Raw genomic sequence first — 16,784 nt, 5'->3', positions numbered from 1 at the left:
GGCCACCCACTCGCCACAAATGTGCCCAGAAGCTATATGTCACTTTACTTATCCTTTGAGAAATAAAAGATGAGAAAATTGTGGATGTGAATAATTAGGGATGTAGTTTCCATGTCATTGAAAGTGTAGAACTATAAAGAGAGCTGCTGCACCTGAGAAATGCTAATGGTAGTAAAAAGTGCAGAATAGCAGGAAAACAGACTTAAGCCATTTCCAGACAGTGAGTCTAACATTATCATACAGTGCCAGTGTTTCACCACATGTTGAAAGTCACTGTCGGCATCTCACTGAATCCTCATCAAATACCTGTGGGATAGAATATTCACTATCAGACGGCTTCATGTTGTTCAGATGAACATCCAAACCAGACACAGTTTATATCACCTAACAAATGAGAAAACAGAAGGCTGGAGAGATGGCTTAGCAGCTAAGGTGCTTGCTGGCCAAGCCAAAGGACCCAGTTCGATCCCCCAGTACCCACGTAAAACCAGATGCATAGGGTGGCACATGTGTTCAGAGTTCTTTTGCAGTGGCTGGAGGTTCTGGTATACCCATCCTCCCTCTCTCTCTCTCTCTCAAAAAAAAGTATATATACATATATATAATTAACAAGCTGAACATGGTGGTGCATATCTTCAATCCCAGCACTCAGGAGGCAGATGCAGGAGGATTGTCATGAGTTCAAGGCCACTCTGAGACAACATAGTGAATTGCAGGTCAGCCTGGGCTAGAGTGAGACCCTACCTCAAAAAGAAAAGACAGAGCCAGGTGTGGTAGCACATGTCTTTAATCCCAGCACTCGGGAGTAGAGGTAGGAGGATCACTATGAATTCAAGGCCACCCTAAGACTACAGAGTGAATTCTAGGTCAGCCTGGACCAGAGTGAGAACCTACCTCAAAAAAAAAAAAAAAAAGATAAAGAAAGAGAGAGAGAAGAAGGGAGGGAAGGAGGGAGGGAGGGAGGAAGGAAGAAAGAAAGAGAAAAAACAAGCATCAGAGGGAAAGTTTCTGCCTAAGGTCACCCAGTGACTAAGTGCATGGAGACAGAAGCATTGTCTTCTTAACTCATCTTTGTAAAAAAAAAAAAAAAAAAAAAAAACTGCTGTTTGAATGTGTACAGACTGAGGTTTCCTGGTGAGTTGCACCACACATTCCTTTCACTATATCTCTTCCAGTCAAAGGTAAACAAATGCCTTTGAAATCACAAGCTCAATGAGTAAGGAGCCAAAAGCACCACATTCATGAGCAGAAGTCCCCAGATCATCTTTACAACCTTCAGTTACGAGAAATGAGCTGGGACTTCCGGTTAAGATGGCAGCGTAGGTACCACGCCAAAGCAGCCTGGGGGGAAAAAAGACCAAAATAACTCAGCAAAATACACACTTTTACTAAAAAGTGAGGTGTATAGGAAATTGAAGCGGCAGCGGAGAAGTAGAAGAGTTCCAGAGCCCACACAGGCCGGCAAAAGCGGCCCCGGCAGCTCCGCCAACTGCGGCGGCGGCAGCGGCGGCGCACAAGAAAGCAGCCAGGCTGGGCTCCAGCTGCAGGAAAAGCCAGGTGCGGGCGCTTCCCCTCACACCGCGCTCTCCGCAACTCGGGAAACATGAGGGGAGAGCGGCAGTGAGCTACAGAGGAGAAGACTGCGAGGTAGAAGAACATGAGGAGCAGCGAGAGAACCAGAGCAGCCGCGGCTCCCTCCCCTCCCCCACCGCCTGAGCCCAGCTCCAGCGAACAGAGCAGCTTCCCGGGACCCAGCCACGCCAACTTGAGCCGACAGCGGGACCCAAGCAGGAGCAGAGTTCGGCAGCAACATCTGTGGCTCTGGCACCGGTACCAGTGGCCCCAGCAGCAGCTTCAGTGGCAGCATCAGGAGTGGACCCAGCAGCAGCAGCTTCAGCAGCAGCAGTGGATCCAGAAGTGGCAGCTACAGAAGCAGCAGCAGCAGAAGCAGCAGCAGCAGTGGGCCCAGCAGCAGCAGCTTCAGCTGCTGACAGACCCAGCAGAGGCACCTTTAGCAGCAGCAGTTCCAGCAGCGGGGGTGCTGATCTGCAGTGCCACAGTTGCCAGGCTCAGTTTTCCCCGCAGGAAAAGCCATTGCCCAGCTCCAGAAATCAGAACAGCAGCCCAACGACCAGGCAGCAACTTGACTGAGACCAAAATCATCCAAGTTCGTCCTAGTAACTGTTCGCGCACTGAGATGCTGATCTTAAGAACAAACCAGGTGATTTAAGTCCTTGGAAAATGGAAAAAGGTGATTCAGGTGAGATGATCTGCTTCTGCAAGGTTCCTGCGCCCTGGATGCTCTGATTACCCTGCCTGCGATGGAGAGAGACCCAGCGGGGCCTGCTGACTTGGCAGCCTCAGGCTTGTGCTTCAGAGGAGCCCGCTACACCTTCTGCAGCCTCCAGACTATCTCTACCCTCCTGGTTGGAAACCTTGCAGCTAACAGGAGTCCATTTTTTGTCCAAGTTGCCCCATCATACTCCTTTGTAGATGCGTCCTCCATCAGTCACCCTCCACTGTCTGTTCACTGCATTCTTTGGGTGGATAGATAAGGACCCTAAATGAAGAGTAGACCATTTTCTTAGCCCTCTGAGAGCAAGCCTGTTATGGTTTGGATGTTTTTGCCCTTCCTGTGGAAACTTCATCTCCAGTGAAACAAGTGCGGGGAGGTGGGGCCTGATGGGAGGTGTTTAGGAGGCTCTGCGCTCATGGCTGGAATGATTTTGAAGAGGGCTGGGTGAGCTTACAGGAGTCAATTTGCCCTCTGTGGTGGCTTGAATGTGAATTATGTCCCTCGTAGTCTGAGGTATTTAAAAAAAAAAAATCTTAGCCGGGCGCCTTTAATCCCAGCACTTGGGAGGCAGAGGTAGGAGGATCGCCGTGAGTTCGAGGCCGCCTTGAAACTACATAGTGAATTCCATGTCAGCCTGAGCTACAGTGAACTTACCTTGGGGAAAAAAACAAGCAAACAAACAAACAAAAAACAGTGCTTCAGGATGCTCCTTCCCACCACTTTCATGGATATATTCTCAGAGCCAGAGAAGTGAGGTGCAGAGGTGCCTGGGTTGGTTAAAGTTTGGTCTCTGCCTTATCCAGAACTTCGAATAATTAGCTGCCTGTGATAGACAGGTGCTCAGTGGCTGCATTAGACACTGGGATACCCAAGCATGCAAGTGGATGACAGTCTATGCCCGTTTCAGGTTGGGTGACAGTCTATTGTGCATGTGGAAATCTTTTGTGCAAACTTGAAATGCATATGGAGGAAGTTTTAGATCAGACTTTATTTGATTATTTAAGAACTATTCTAGTTCAGAGTTTCCAAGTTCACACAGTATAAGTAGTAGAACAGAGGGATCTCCATCAAGTACCTGTTGTTGACCCAAAACACTTCTGCCCATCCTACCTTCGTAGTCTTCCTCAGGCATCAGCTGGCTGCGTGGCGGCTGCTCAGTTGCACACCCATAGCAGAATGGTGTGTCTCATTCGTGACCTCATCTTACCTAAAGCCAAAGAGTGTGGCATTTCATGAACTCTGGTGCCTCCAAGAAAGATGGCTGCCTAAAAGGAGGATGGAACAATCAGAGGCTAGGAGGAATTACACTGGTGCTGTGCTTTCACAGTAAGGACTTCAGCGGGGGTGCAGGGCTCACAGACACCCCTGGAATTAAATAGATGGTCTGGAGGGCTAGAGAGATGGCTTAGTGCCCAAGGACCTCGGTTCGAGGCTCAATTCCCCAGGAGCGACATTAGCCAGATGCACCAGGGGGCACATGCATCTGGAGTTCATTTGCAGTGACTGGAGGCCCTGACATGCCCATTCTTTCTCTCTCTGTCACTCTCAAATAAATAAATAAATAATAATAAATAATAAATTTTTAAAAAAAGAAATGAGCTGAAAAAAAAAAAAAAAAAGAAAGAGGGCTGGAGAGATGGCATAGCGGTTAAGCGCTTGCCTGTGAAGCCTAAGGACCCCAGTTCGAGGCTCGGTTCCCCAGGTTCCACGTTAGCCAGATGCACAAGGGGGCGCACGCGTCTGGAGTTCGTTTGCAGAGGCTGGAAGCCCTGGCGCGCCCATTCTCTCTCTCTCCCTCTACCTGTCTTTCTCTCTGTGTCTGTTGCTCTCAAATAAATAAATAAATAAAATTTCAAAAAAAAAAAAAAGAAAGAAAAGGAAATGAGCTGCTGTCTCCCCCACACACATGCATACTCACATACAGGAAAAAAATGTCTGCTCTAAGAGACACTGTTAAAAATAATTTGGGGATTGTGGAAATAAAATGGACTTCTGATTAAGATGGCAGCTTAGGTACCACGCCAAAGCAGCCTAGTGGGGGAAAAGACCGAAAAAACTCAGCAAAATACACACTTTTACTAAAAAGTGAGGTGTATAAGAAATCAAAATGGCAGTGGAGAAGTAGAAGAAATCCAGAGCCTGCAGAGGCCGGCAAAAGCAGCCCTGGCAGGTCTGCTGACCGCGGCGGCGGCAGCACACTGGAAAGCTGCTAGGCTCGGCTCCAGCTGCAGGAAAAGCCAGGTGTGGGAGCTTCCACTCACACCAGCACTCTCCGCAACTCAGGAAACGTGCAGGGAGAGCGGCAGTGAGCAACAGAGGAGCAGACAATGAGGTAGAAGAACACGTGGAACAGTGAGAACCAGAGCAGCTGCGGCTCCCTCCCCTCCCCCACCGCCTGAGCCCAGCTCCAGCGAATAGAGCAGCGGTCCCAGACCCGGCCACACCAACTTGAGCCAACTGCAGGACACAAGCAGGAGCAGGGTCCCGCAGCAACATCAGCGGCTCCGGCACCAGCAGCAGCAGCCCCAGCAGTGGCAGATCCAGTAACAGCAGCAGCAGCAGATCCAGCAGCAGCAACTTCAGAGGCAGCAGTTGCAGATCCAGCAGCAGCAGCAGAGGATCCAGCAGTGGCAGCTAAAGCAGCAGCAACAGCGGCAGCAGCAGCAGTGGACCCAGCAGAGGTGAAAGACCCAGCAGCAGCAGCTTTAGCAGCAGTGGTGGTTCCAGCAGTGGGGTGCCGATCTGCAGGGCCACAGTTGCCAGGCTCAGTTTTCCCCACAGGAAAAGCCAGTGCCCAGCTCCAGAAATCAGAACAGCAGCCCAATGACTTAGCCAGCAACTTGACTGAGACCAAAATCATCCAAAAAGGTAACTGGGATTGATTGCACCAGGGAAGTGTCTCACTTGGTCACAAGCTGACTTCGATCCCTCAACAGATGAGAAATCTTAACTTCTTTGTTCCTAAACGATCTGGTTATTATAATAACTACTCTTGCATAAATATTCAGTGCTGCTTTTGATTGAATGTGTACAGTGTATAGTTAAATTTTAGAATCTACCTGTATTTTATTCCACTCAGCCTACTTGAATACTCCCATACCAGGGAAACTCAACCACTAGGAACACCTTTGTAGATACTCTGAGAGTCTTAAGAGCCACACCTAACACCTTAAACTCCTATCCTGAAGTATATAATATCAAATCAATTGATACAGCTAAGAATATCTAGCTACCTAGAAAATCCAAGCATTAACTTAATCCAAGATACAAAAATATATACATTATAACACAAGAAACACTAAAAACGAAGACAATATAAATCCACCTCACAGTATTAATTCATCAGAAATGACCTCCAGTGAGAACAAGTTAGAGGAAATGCCTGAGATAGATTTCAAAAGGATGATTACAAATATGTTCAAAGAAGTCAGAGAACAAATCAAAGGAGTCAAAGAGGAATTCAAAGAGGAAATCAAAGGAATCAAAGAAGACGCAGGACACCAATTTCATGAAATAAAGAAGGCAATACAAGACATAAATAAGGAAATAGAAATAATAAAGAAAAAACAGTAGGAATTACTAACAACGAAGAACACAGTTAATGAGATTAAAAAAAAAGAAAAGAAAAACTCTGTAGAAAATCTCACCAGTAGGATGGATGAGGGAGAGGACAGAATATCTAAGATAGAAGACCAGGTGGCAGATCTAATACAGGCCAACAAAGAGAAATAAGTTTCCAGAAAAAACGGGGCTATGGAGCTAAATAGAGCATTCTCAAAGGAAGAAATACAAATGGCATATAAGCATCTAAACAAATGTTTACATCACCAGTCATCAGGGAAATGCAGATTAAAACTACATTGAGATTCCATCTCACTCCTGTCAGATTGGCCACCATCATGAAAACAAATGATCATAAATGTTGGCGGGGATGTGGAAAAAGAGGAACCCTTCTGCACTGCTGGTGGGAATGCAATCTGGTCCAGCCATTGTGGAAATCATGGTGCAGGTTCCTAAAACAGCTAAAGATTGATCTACCATATGACCCAGCTATAGCACTCCTAGGCATATATCCGAAAGAATCACCTCATTTCCTTAGAAGTACGTGCTCAACCATGTTTATTGCTGCTCAATTTATAATAGCTGGGAAATGGAACCAGCTAGATGTCCCTCAACTGATGAGTGGATAATGAAGATGGGGCACATTTATACAATGGAGTTCTACTCAGCGGTAAAGAAACATGAAGTCATGAAATTTGCAGGAAAATAGATGGATATGGAAAGGATTATACTAAGTGAGGTAACCCAGGCCCAGAAAGCCAAGCACCACATGTTCTCCCTCATATGTGGATCCTAGCTACAAATGATTGGGCTTCTGCATGAGAAGGAAAAAACTTAGTAGCAGAGGCCAGTAAGTTAAAAAGGAGATATAAAGGGAAGAGAAAGGAAGGGAGGAGGGTACTTAATAGGTTGGTATTGAATAATGTAAGTACAATGATTGTAATGGGGAGGTAATATGATGAAGAATGGAATGTCAAAGGGGAAAGTGGGGTGGGAGGGAGGGTATTACTATGGGATTTTTTTTATAATCATGGAAAATGTTAATAAAAATTAAATTAAAATTAATAATAATTTTTGGGGGGCTGGAGAGATGGCTTAGTGGTTAAGCACTTGCCTGTGAAGCCTAAGGACACCAGTTCGAGGCTCAATTCCCCAGGACCCACATTAGCCAGATGCACAAGGAGACGCACGCATCTGGAGTTCATTTGCACTGGCTGGAAGCCCTGACATGCCCATTCTCTCTCTTTCTCTATGTGCCTCTCTCTCTGTCACTCTCAAATAAATAAATAAAAATAAACAAAACAATTTTTTTAAGTAATTTTGGGGGGCTGGAGAGATGGCTTAGTGGTTATGTGTTTGCCTATGAAGCCTAAGAACCCAGGTTCAAGGCTCGATTCCCCAGTACCCACATTAGCCAGATGTACAAGTAGGCGCACACATCTGTAGTTCACTTGCAGTGGCTGAAGGCCCTGGCGCGCCCATTCTCTCTCTCTGTATCTGCCTTTTTCTCTCTCAAATATGGCTCTCAAATAAATAAAAATTAAAATAATAATAATAATAATTTGGGGGCTGGAACAATGGTTTAGTGGTTAAGGCATTTGCCTGCAAGGCCAAAGGAACCAGGTTCAATTCCCCAGGACCCATGTTAACCAGATGCACAAAGTGGTGCACGTGTCTGGAGTTCATTTGCACACTAGAGGCCCTAGTGTGCTGATTCTCTCAATAAATAAATAAAATAAAATATTTTTAAAAATAATAATTTGGTGGGGCTGGAAAGATTGCTTAGTGGTAAGGCACTTACCTGCAAAGTCCAATGACCACAGTTCAATTCCTCAGGACCCACATAAACCAGATGCATAAGATAGTGCATTCATCTGCAGTTTGTTTGCAATGGCTGAAGGCCCTGAAGCACCCATTGTCTCTCTCTCTCTTTCTCTCTCTCTACTTATTTACTTATATAACTTTTTTGTTTCTTTGTTTGTTTGTTTTTTTGATTTTTTTTTTGTTTGTTTGCTTTTCGAGGTAGGGTCTCACTCTGGCCCAGGCTGACGTGGAATTAACTATGTAGACTCAGGGTGGCCTCAAACTCACAGTGATCCTCCTATCTCTGCCTCCCAAGTGCTGGGATTAAAGGCATGCACCACCACGCCCGCTCTAAGTAAATAAATTTTAAAATAATTTGAATCATGATTAAGCCCTTCACTTTTAAATTAACACTGTACTTCAAAATAAATCCACTTTCTTTCTTTAATATTTTGTTTTTATTTATTTATTTGAAAGAGAAATACAGAAATAGACAAGGAGAGAGAGAGAGTATGGGTGGGCCAGGGCCCCTAGCCACTACAGACAAAATCCAGATGTATCCACCCCCTTGTGCATCTGGCTTACATGGGTCCTGGGGAATCTAACCTGGGACTTTTGGCTTTGCAGGCAAGTCTCTTAACCATTAAGCCATCCCTCCAGCCCATAAATCCACTTTCAATAACAGTTCTCAAAGCAAGACAGGCAAAGAGCATAATTTGTAAATATGGGAGAACCCGGCTCAGTTATTGGCTATTGTTTTTATCTTGACAAAGAAACAACTAGTTAAACCAAAATGCTTTACCCCTTAAAGGTTCCTTCTCCAAAACTCATCTTGACAATGATCTGAAAGGTATGTGATATTGATCTTTTTCTCAAGAGTTTCTCTCAGCAGAAAGTGAGGAATGATTAGGGCCTTTGTTAAGCTAACAAGATTATGATGGGATCAATAAAGGAGAAGATACAAAGGTTAAGATTATGGTTACCACTGCGGTAGATGTAGACTGTAGTACATGAATGTTTATCCTAATGGTGAATGCTGCCTGCCTTGGGCCATCGTGCCTGTGTGCTTCTCACAGTGTCTGAAAGACTTTCAATCTCATTCTACCACTATACTTTGAAAGCAGTGTTAAAGGAAATTAAATTAGATGTTCCTTGACAACATACAATACTTTGTGAATCCTCTGCTCCTCATTTTGGCCTCATTCCAGTTGTCAGGAAGCTGAGATGCTGAGTGAGGTCTTGAAATTCAAAGGGATTCCAGTGCCCAGAGTCTGCCCTTCCTCTCATCAGAATATGGCTTCTATTCCCACCAGGGTGACAGAAGTCTTTGCCAAGACCCACTCCCTCTACAGGCATTCACAAAATGCTTCCTTCTGTGAAGCCACAAACATGGGCCCAAGAATTATGCTTGGGACTAGAACCATCTTGGGTAAGAAAGACTAGTTGCTACAACTTGGTGGTCTTCATAGACACACTTCAATGTTTTCAATGATAATCCAGCCTCAGAGTGTCCTAGGAAAGCTACGTTGTGGTCCAAGTTTTGTAAGCCCTCTAAGGGTAAGATGCCTTTCTGTCAGATCTTGGGCTTATTCCATGGCCCCTAACGGACTACGCCCCTTGAGACAGGGATATCACTGAGCAGAGATGCTGAGAGGAGCACTCCAGCTTTGGACCACAGAACTGCAGACCTCTAGAGCCATAGGGCATTTGACAAGCATGTAATCGCACCCCTAATTTTATAAACCTGCAAACAAGGTCTCAATGCTCAATTCCTGGTTTCCAGTGAGGTCTTCAGATAGCATGGCTCTGCTGGGGTGGGGAGGGGAAAGGTCCTTCCCGGGTAGGACCACTATCCTTCCTGCTCCCGCCTGCAGCAAGTTCACTCGGGTTTGGACTTCTGGGGATGCTGCTGAAGCAGAAAGGAAGGAGTCAGCTAAAGAGAGAATGCATCCAGGTTGAGTGCTTCACAGGGGAAAGGGAGTAAAGATGTACATGTGGAGGTGTCTGCTTCTCTGAGCAATCCTTGGGACACCCCACCACACAGCTGCAAAGAGGGGTACCAAAGGTAACCCCACTCCCTTGTGAATAGAATGATGGCATGAGAGACAGTGTGAGATGGGTCTTATATTTGTGCAGGATGTTTACCTAAAAGGAATGGGTGCTGGGGGCTGGGGTGGGTGGGTAATGTGTGGTGTGAGTGTATGCACATGCATAAGCATTTTGTGTATGTGCATGTGTCATGTATCTGTAAATGTGTTTTGTATGTTTATGGAGAGGGGCATATGTGGGTCCATTTAAAGTAAATCTCAGTAGGGGGCGCTGGGGAGATGGCTCAGTGGACAAAGTGCTTGCCACTCAAGCCTGAGTGCTCCAGTTTGATCCTAAGAGACCATGTAAAAAAGCCTTGGTGGGCTTCTGTAATCCTAGCCCTCTGATGGTGAAATGGACAGCTACCAGAGACAGGAGATTTGCCCAGAAGCTCTTGTTGAGTGTAGCAAAAAGAACAAACACATCTATACACACACACATATACAGAAAAATAATAAAATCCCAGGAGGACTTTAGGTGAGGTTTCTGAAACCCTCTTCAAATTATAGGACATGGGCCGGGCTTGGTGGCACATGCCTTTCATCCTAGCATTGGGGAGGCAGAGGTAAGAGGAGCACCATGAGTTCGAGGTCACCCTGAGACTCTATAGGTAGAGCAAAACCCTACCTCACAAAACAAATAAACAAAATTATATGATATGGGCTGGGAAGATGGCTTAGTGACTGAGGCACTTATCTGAAAAAGCCAGAGAACCCAGGCTCAATTCCCAGGATCCACATAAGCTCAATGTACCAGGTGGCGCATGCGTCTGGAGTTCATTGGCAGGGCTAGAGGTCCTGACGTACCCATTCTCTCTTTCATTTGTTTCCCCCCCCCAAATAAACAAAATATTTTAAAAGAATTATAGGATTATCCAATCTCAGAATCAATATCTAAATAGTAGCAGTAAATAGAGAAAAGTTGATAACTTTGTTGCAATATTCCACACTGTCCTTTTCTTTCCTGATCCTTGCCCCATTGCAGATTGGCCAAAAAAAAAAAATGGCAAAGATAGTTTAGGGAGGAAAGGGTTGCTTTTCCTTGCTTGGTAGTTATACCACCTACTGGGGAATTCTTGGTCAGTGACAAAAATGAGAGTCAGAAGCAGAGAACAGACATGGTAAGGGAAGTAGAGTTCTGCTGTCATTAGAGGTTCCCTTATTTTCTTGGGCTTTTCCAGCTGCACGATAAGATAGAAATCATCGTCGTGCCAGGGCAACTACTATGAGAGTTCACTCCTGGTTCAATCAGTTCAGAGGAGCAGAGTTCCTGGCATAATACCAGGGCGTGGTATCATTTCCAACGGGACAAAGCAGGAAGGAAAATGAATGGGAGAATCGACAGGACAGCTTTTCCTTTTAACATATTCTTACAATGGAGAGAGGGCATGGCCCATGCCCACTCCTGCCCTGCCAGGGAGATCCAGGTATCGAAGATGCACATTCCAGATAACGCCCTGCTGCCACCAGAGGGCGCTCTAAAATCTCACATGCCACTCAGCCGCAGAATGCCAGTGAAAAGGAGTTACAAGGGCTCAAAGTGACAACGGACGTAAAGATCCTGGCTTATGGTTAGCCGAATGTTACTTTCTCCTTTATTGCCCACACGAATAAACAGCACTAGAGGGGAAAAAAATCTGTTTACCTGGAGTCAGCTGGCTCCTCAAAAAAGCAGTTCACAGCTTGTCCTGTGACTCAGAGCCTGCTGGCTTCAGTCCCCACCCTTCCCAAACTGCCGAACTCGAGCCTTCTGTGGACGCTGCCTGTCGGAATGCATCACGACTGCACAATTAGAGGTTGCTTTGCATCTTGAGCTGGAAGGTGTGACAGGATTCCAATTGTGCAACGTGGAGGCCCCAGCCTCATTGTCTCAGGCCTGGGAAATAGCGTATCACAGCAGAGAGATTAAAAACAGCACAGGGCCTGGCATGGTGGCGCACGCCTTTAATCCCAGCTCTTCGGCAGCAGAGGTAGGTGGGATTGCCATAAATTCGAGGTCACCCTGAGACTACATAGTGAATTCCAGGTCAGCCTGGGCTATAGCAAGACCCTACCTTGAAGAAAAAAAAAAAAAAAAACATAAATGACAACAAATGCCAGTTAGAGAATGCCTCTCCTTCAGATAGCTCTCTCCATCTTTCCTGGCTGCTCTTAGGTTCAGAGGTAATTGTATTACCACTTCCCCAGGCAACTCCACAAAAGTGAGCTGTGTTCACAAAGCTCCCATTGCCAGGCCTTCCCTTTCCAGCGTTTGCTTTTATTTAGTTTCTTTTCTTCCTCAGACAATGGGCATGTTTGTTAATAAGTTTCTCCGTACTCATACTTTAAAAACCACTTGCATCACTTACCTTGGTACATGCCTTTTTTTTCTGTTGTTTGTTTTGGTTTGGTTTTTTGAACCTTTAATCCCAGAGACTGAGGTAGGATCTCCATGAGTTTGAGGCCAGCCTGAGACTACATAGTAATTCCAGGTCAGCCTGAGCTAGACTGAGACCCTACCTCGAAAAACCATAAATAAATAAAATAAAACCTTTTTTAAAGCACTTGTTTATTTAACAAGTCCATGAGATGAGCTGTGATGGCCATTGGGCTTGCAAACAAGTGCCTTAAATTGCTTCCACTGGACATCTAAAATAATAAGTGCAGAGAAAGGCTGAATGTTTGCCAGAAGGTTCCTGTGGTGGTTTGACTCAGGTGTCCCCCATGAGCTTAGGTGCTCTGAATGCTAGGTTCCCAGCTGATGGAGATTTGGGAATTAAAGCCTCCTGGAGGCAGTGCATTGTTGGGGATGGGCTTATGGGTGTTATAGCCAGTTTCACCATGCCAGTGTTTGGCACACTCTCCTGTTGCTATGGTCCATCTTATGTTGGCCAGGAGGCGATGTCCATCCTGTTCTCATTCCATCGTTTTCCCTGTCATCATGGAGTTTCCCCCTCAAGCCTGTAAGCCAAAATCTCTTTTTTCCCACAAGCTGCTCTTTGTTGGGTGATTTCTACCAGCAATGCAAACCTAACTACAACAATTCCCTAGCAAGGCCTTCACATGGTGTACTGACCAAGAGTTAAAATCTAGTTTTATGCTTTAACCTCCTTTAGACCTGCTTTAACCAGGCTCCCAAAAATGGTAACATAAAAGGTTGGCTGTTCATGGGTTAATTTACAGTGAAAATACAGTATTGGGCCAACCATAGGATTTGACTCAGCAAATCAGAACTCTCTCCCAGTATGCTAATTGGTTCAGAGGCCAAGTTATAGTTATAGAGTCAATTCATTCATTTAAAATGAAAAATACAAAACTCAAGCATACCAGACATTCATGTTGACCCAACTTCTTCTGACAGATAAACTATTTGGAAACAAAGTTTTTAGACTTCTCGGCTAGGAGGGAACCAGAGTGAAGGGCATTTGCTAATCCTAAAGTGTGTCTTTCAGCAAAGGCAGTTTGAGGCCCCCACCCATGAAGGGATGCCTGTGCCGGGAAAACTGTGCCAGTCTGTAAGTCAAGCCTTCTACTACCTGCAGTAGGCAAAGACAGGTATAGCCAGAGTTAAAAACGACCCCCTCCCCCGCCCCTCTCTCTTTGGTCCAAACAAGGGTAAAATGCACACAGTCAGTTTTCTGCTTCCTTTCTGGTATTGTTCCCAAGTGATCTCAGTTGGCATTTTGTAGTTTCTGAAATTCTTAGTTACACCTTTGTGAACACTTTCTTACCTTCTAGAACAGATGGCTAATGCACCTCACTAGGTATAGATTTTACTAGTTTAGCTCTTTGGTTTGATGTTTTAAGCAGCATTGCACTTTCTATATTAAAAAGCTAAGCCAGGACGGGGTGGGGTGGCACACGCCTTTAATCCCAGCACTGGGGAGGATTCGAAAAACAAAAACAAAACAAAAAGCTAAGCCAGGCATGAGCCACTTGGGAGGCAGAGGTAGGAAGATGGCTGTGAGTTCAAGTCCAGCCTGAGATGACAGAGTGAATTCCAGGTCAGCCTGGGCTAGACTGAGATCCTACCTCACTCTAATCACAAAAAAAAAAAAAAAAAAAAAAAAAAAAAAAAAAAAGCAGAGCTAGAGATATTGTTCCACCATGCCTGGCCCATTCTCTTTAACTTTTTTTTTTTGTTGTTTCTCAGGGTGGCCTCAAACTCATGGCAATCCTCCTACCTCTGCCTCCAGAGTGCTGGGATTAAAGGTGTGTGGCACAACACTTGGCCACATATGTAGCTTTTAAAAATTATTTATTTATTTACTTATTGGAGAGAAGGAGAGAGAGAGAGGATGGGAGAGAAAGAGGCAGATAGAAAGAGAGAATGGAAGCCAGGCGTGGTGGCGCACGCCTTAATCCCAGCACTTAGGAGGCAGAGGTAGGAGGATCGCTGTGAGTTTGAGGCCACCCTGAGACTACATAGTGAATTCCAGGTCAGCCTGAGCCAGAATGAGACCCTACCTCGAAAAACCAAAAAACAACAACAACAACAAAAAGCTACATGTGTGTGGGTGTGTGCACGTGTATGGAGTCCCAGAGGAGCCTAGCGCCTTGACCAGGGCCGCGTGGTATGGAAAGTCATTGCTAGAGTCAGTGCTGCTGAGTCTAGAGTCCACACTGCTTTCTTCTGCATGTGATTGAGGTGTTTTCCACTAGTAAGTTTTATTTGGAAGTAAGGAAGGAGAAAAATTATCTTTTTAAAGTGCTAAATATAGCCTGGCATGGTGGTACATGCCTTTATCCCAGTGAAGAGAGGCAGAGATTAGAGGATCTCTGTGAGTTCAAGGCCACCCTGAGACTACATAGGGAATTACAGGTCAGCCTGAGCTAGAGTGAGCCCCTACCTCAAAAAACCAAAATAACAAACAAACAAACCAAAAAAAGTGCTAAATTGTTCTTCAAATGGCAGATATGGGGATATAGATCACTGAGTAAGAGAATGCAGCAATGGAGAGATGGCTCAGCAGTTAAAAGCACCTACTTGCACAGCCTGATGGACCAGCATCCGTTGCCCAGCCACCCACAGAAAGCCAGATACACAAAGTGGCACATGTGTCCATAGTTCGTTTGTAGTGTGCCAAAAGGCCCTGGTGTGCCCACACTCATTCTGTCTGCTTCTTTGTCTCTCTCAAATAAATAAATATTTTTTTAAAGAGCAGAATGATACAGAAAATAGAAATGGCTTAGTGGTTAAGGCACTTGCCTGCAAAGCCAAAGGCCCCAGGTTTGATTCCTCAGGGCCCATGTAAGCCAGATGCACAGGGTGGTGCATGCACCTGGAGTTTGTAGTGGCTGGAAGTCCTGGTGTGTCCATTCTCTCTTTACTCCTTCCTCTCTCCTTCTCTCTCTCTCAAATAAATTAAAAAAAAATAGAAGATACAATAAAAAGGTCTCTCAGACGCTGCTGCCTGCAGCAGGGTGAGGAGTGCCCAGGCTTGGCATGAGAGTAAATAGATGAGCCTGTGTTTGGTTGCAGAATCTGAGTGCATCAGAGGCCAGGGGCAAGATCCTCCACTATCGGGTGACCCTGCAAGAGGTGACAGAAAGGAAAACGGCACTACAGAACATTACAAGACACACCGCCTGGACCTGGGTCACTCCCAGAAATGGCATTTGGACGGCAGGTGTCTCGGCAGCCAATTCCAAAGGCAGTTCACCGCCCACTCGAGTTAACGTAGTAGAGCTGTGCGGCACTGGTACGTACCCACTCTCCTTCCATGTCACCTGGGAGAACTTCACTCACTTCTCCTGCAGGCACAGGACAAAGCCTGCTACCACTCACCAGTTTAGACTTTGAAGTCAGCAGTTGTCTTTCCCAGTCAGCCTCTGCATGGCCTTGGACAACACTTCTGAGCTTCAATTTCCTTGTCTCCAAAACAGGAACTACATTTCCTGCCTTGCAGGCAGTTGTCTCAGATACTTCGTAACTATTGGTTAAGGAAACAGTTACATTTAATTACACACTACTCACTAGTCTTTTTTTTCCCCCTTGAGGAAGGGTCTCTAGCCCAAGCTGGCCTGGAATTCACTAGGTAATGTCAGGATGGCCTTGAACTCATGGCAATCCTCCTACCTCTGCCTATCGATTACTGGGATAAAAGGTGTGCACCACCTAGCCCACTACTATTTGTCAATTAGACTAAGTTTTCTTTTGCTTTTCTTTAATTTTAAAAGATATTTTTATTTATTTATTTACAAGTAAAGAGGGAATTGGAGAAAAGAAATAGGCATGACAGGGCCTCTTGCCACTGCTACTGAATTCCAGATGCATGCACCGCTTTATGTATTACATGTGTACTGAAGAATCAAACCCGGGCCAGAAGGCTTTGCAAGCAAGTGTCTTCAATGGCTAAGCCATCTCCACAGCACTCAATTAGACTAATTTTTACAGAAGCAGTCATAATACATATTTGTTGAGTTCTAGAAAAAGCATTTTAGGGCTGGAGAGATGGCTTAGCACTTAAGGCACTTGCCTGTGAAGGCTAAGAACCCATGCTTGATTCCCCAGGACCCACATAAGCCAGATTCAGAAGGTGGTGCATGCATCTGTAGTTTTTAACAATGGCTAGAGGTCCTGGTGCCCCCATTCATTCTCTCTCCCTCCCTCTCTCTCTCTCTCTCTCTCTCTCTCTCTCTCTGCCTCTTTCTCTCTGTCACTCCCAAATAAATAAAAAAAAAGCAAAAAAAAAAAAAAAAGAAAAGAAAAAGAAAGAAAGAGGAAGAGAGGGAGAAAGAGAAAAAACAAAGTGCTGGGCAAGGTGGTGCACCCCTTTAATCCCAGCATCTAGAGGTAGAAGGATCACAGTGAGTTCAAGGCCATCCTGAGACTACATAGTAAATTCCAGGTCAGCCTGGACTAGAGTGAGACCCTACCTTGAAAAACAAAAACAAACAAACAAAAATAATTTTAAAAACTCCTATATAAAGCTTAAAAATGTACATACCCACCTTTAATCCCAGCACTTGGGAGGCACAGGTAAGAAAATTGCTGTGAGTTCCACGCCACCCTGAGACTACATAGTAAGTTGCAGGTCAGCCTGGACTAGAGCAAA

At 45.3% G+C, this 16,784-nt stretch overlaps 1 protein-coding gene across 6 annotated transcripts in view; it reads left to right on the top strand.

Annotated features, from left to right (window-relative positions):
• Nucleotides 1-16,784, top strand: part of Il12rb2 (interleukin 12 receptor subunit beta 2) — an 87,635-nt gene that overhangs the window by 32,002 nt on the left and 38,849 nt on the right. For all 6 annotated transcript variants that reach the window (XM_045148665.1, XM_004663180.2, XM_045148668.1 and 3 more), the window contains one exon: nt 15,209-15,428. In XM_045148665.1, the coding sequence (XP_045004600.1) occupies nt 15,209-15,428 (220 nt within the window). The remainder of the gene's footprint in view (nt 1-15,208; nt 15,429-16,784) is intronic.

Source organism: Jaculus jaculus, chromosome 5, assembly GCF_020740685.1.
Source record: "Jaculus jaculus isolate mJacJac1 chromosome 5, mJacJac1.mat.Y.cur, whole genome shotgun sequence".
NCBI classification, from domain to species: Eukaryota; Metazoa; Chordata; class Mammalia; order Rodentia; family Dipodidae; genus Jaculus; species Jaculus jaculus.
The sequence above is the reverse complement of the archived record's forward strand: the minus strand, read 5'-3'. Positions and strand labels throughout refer to the sequence as shown.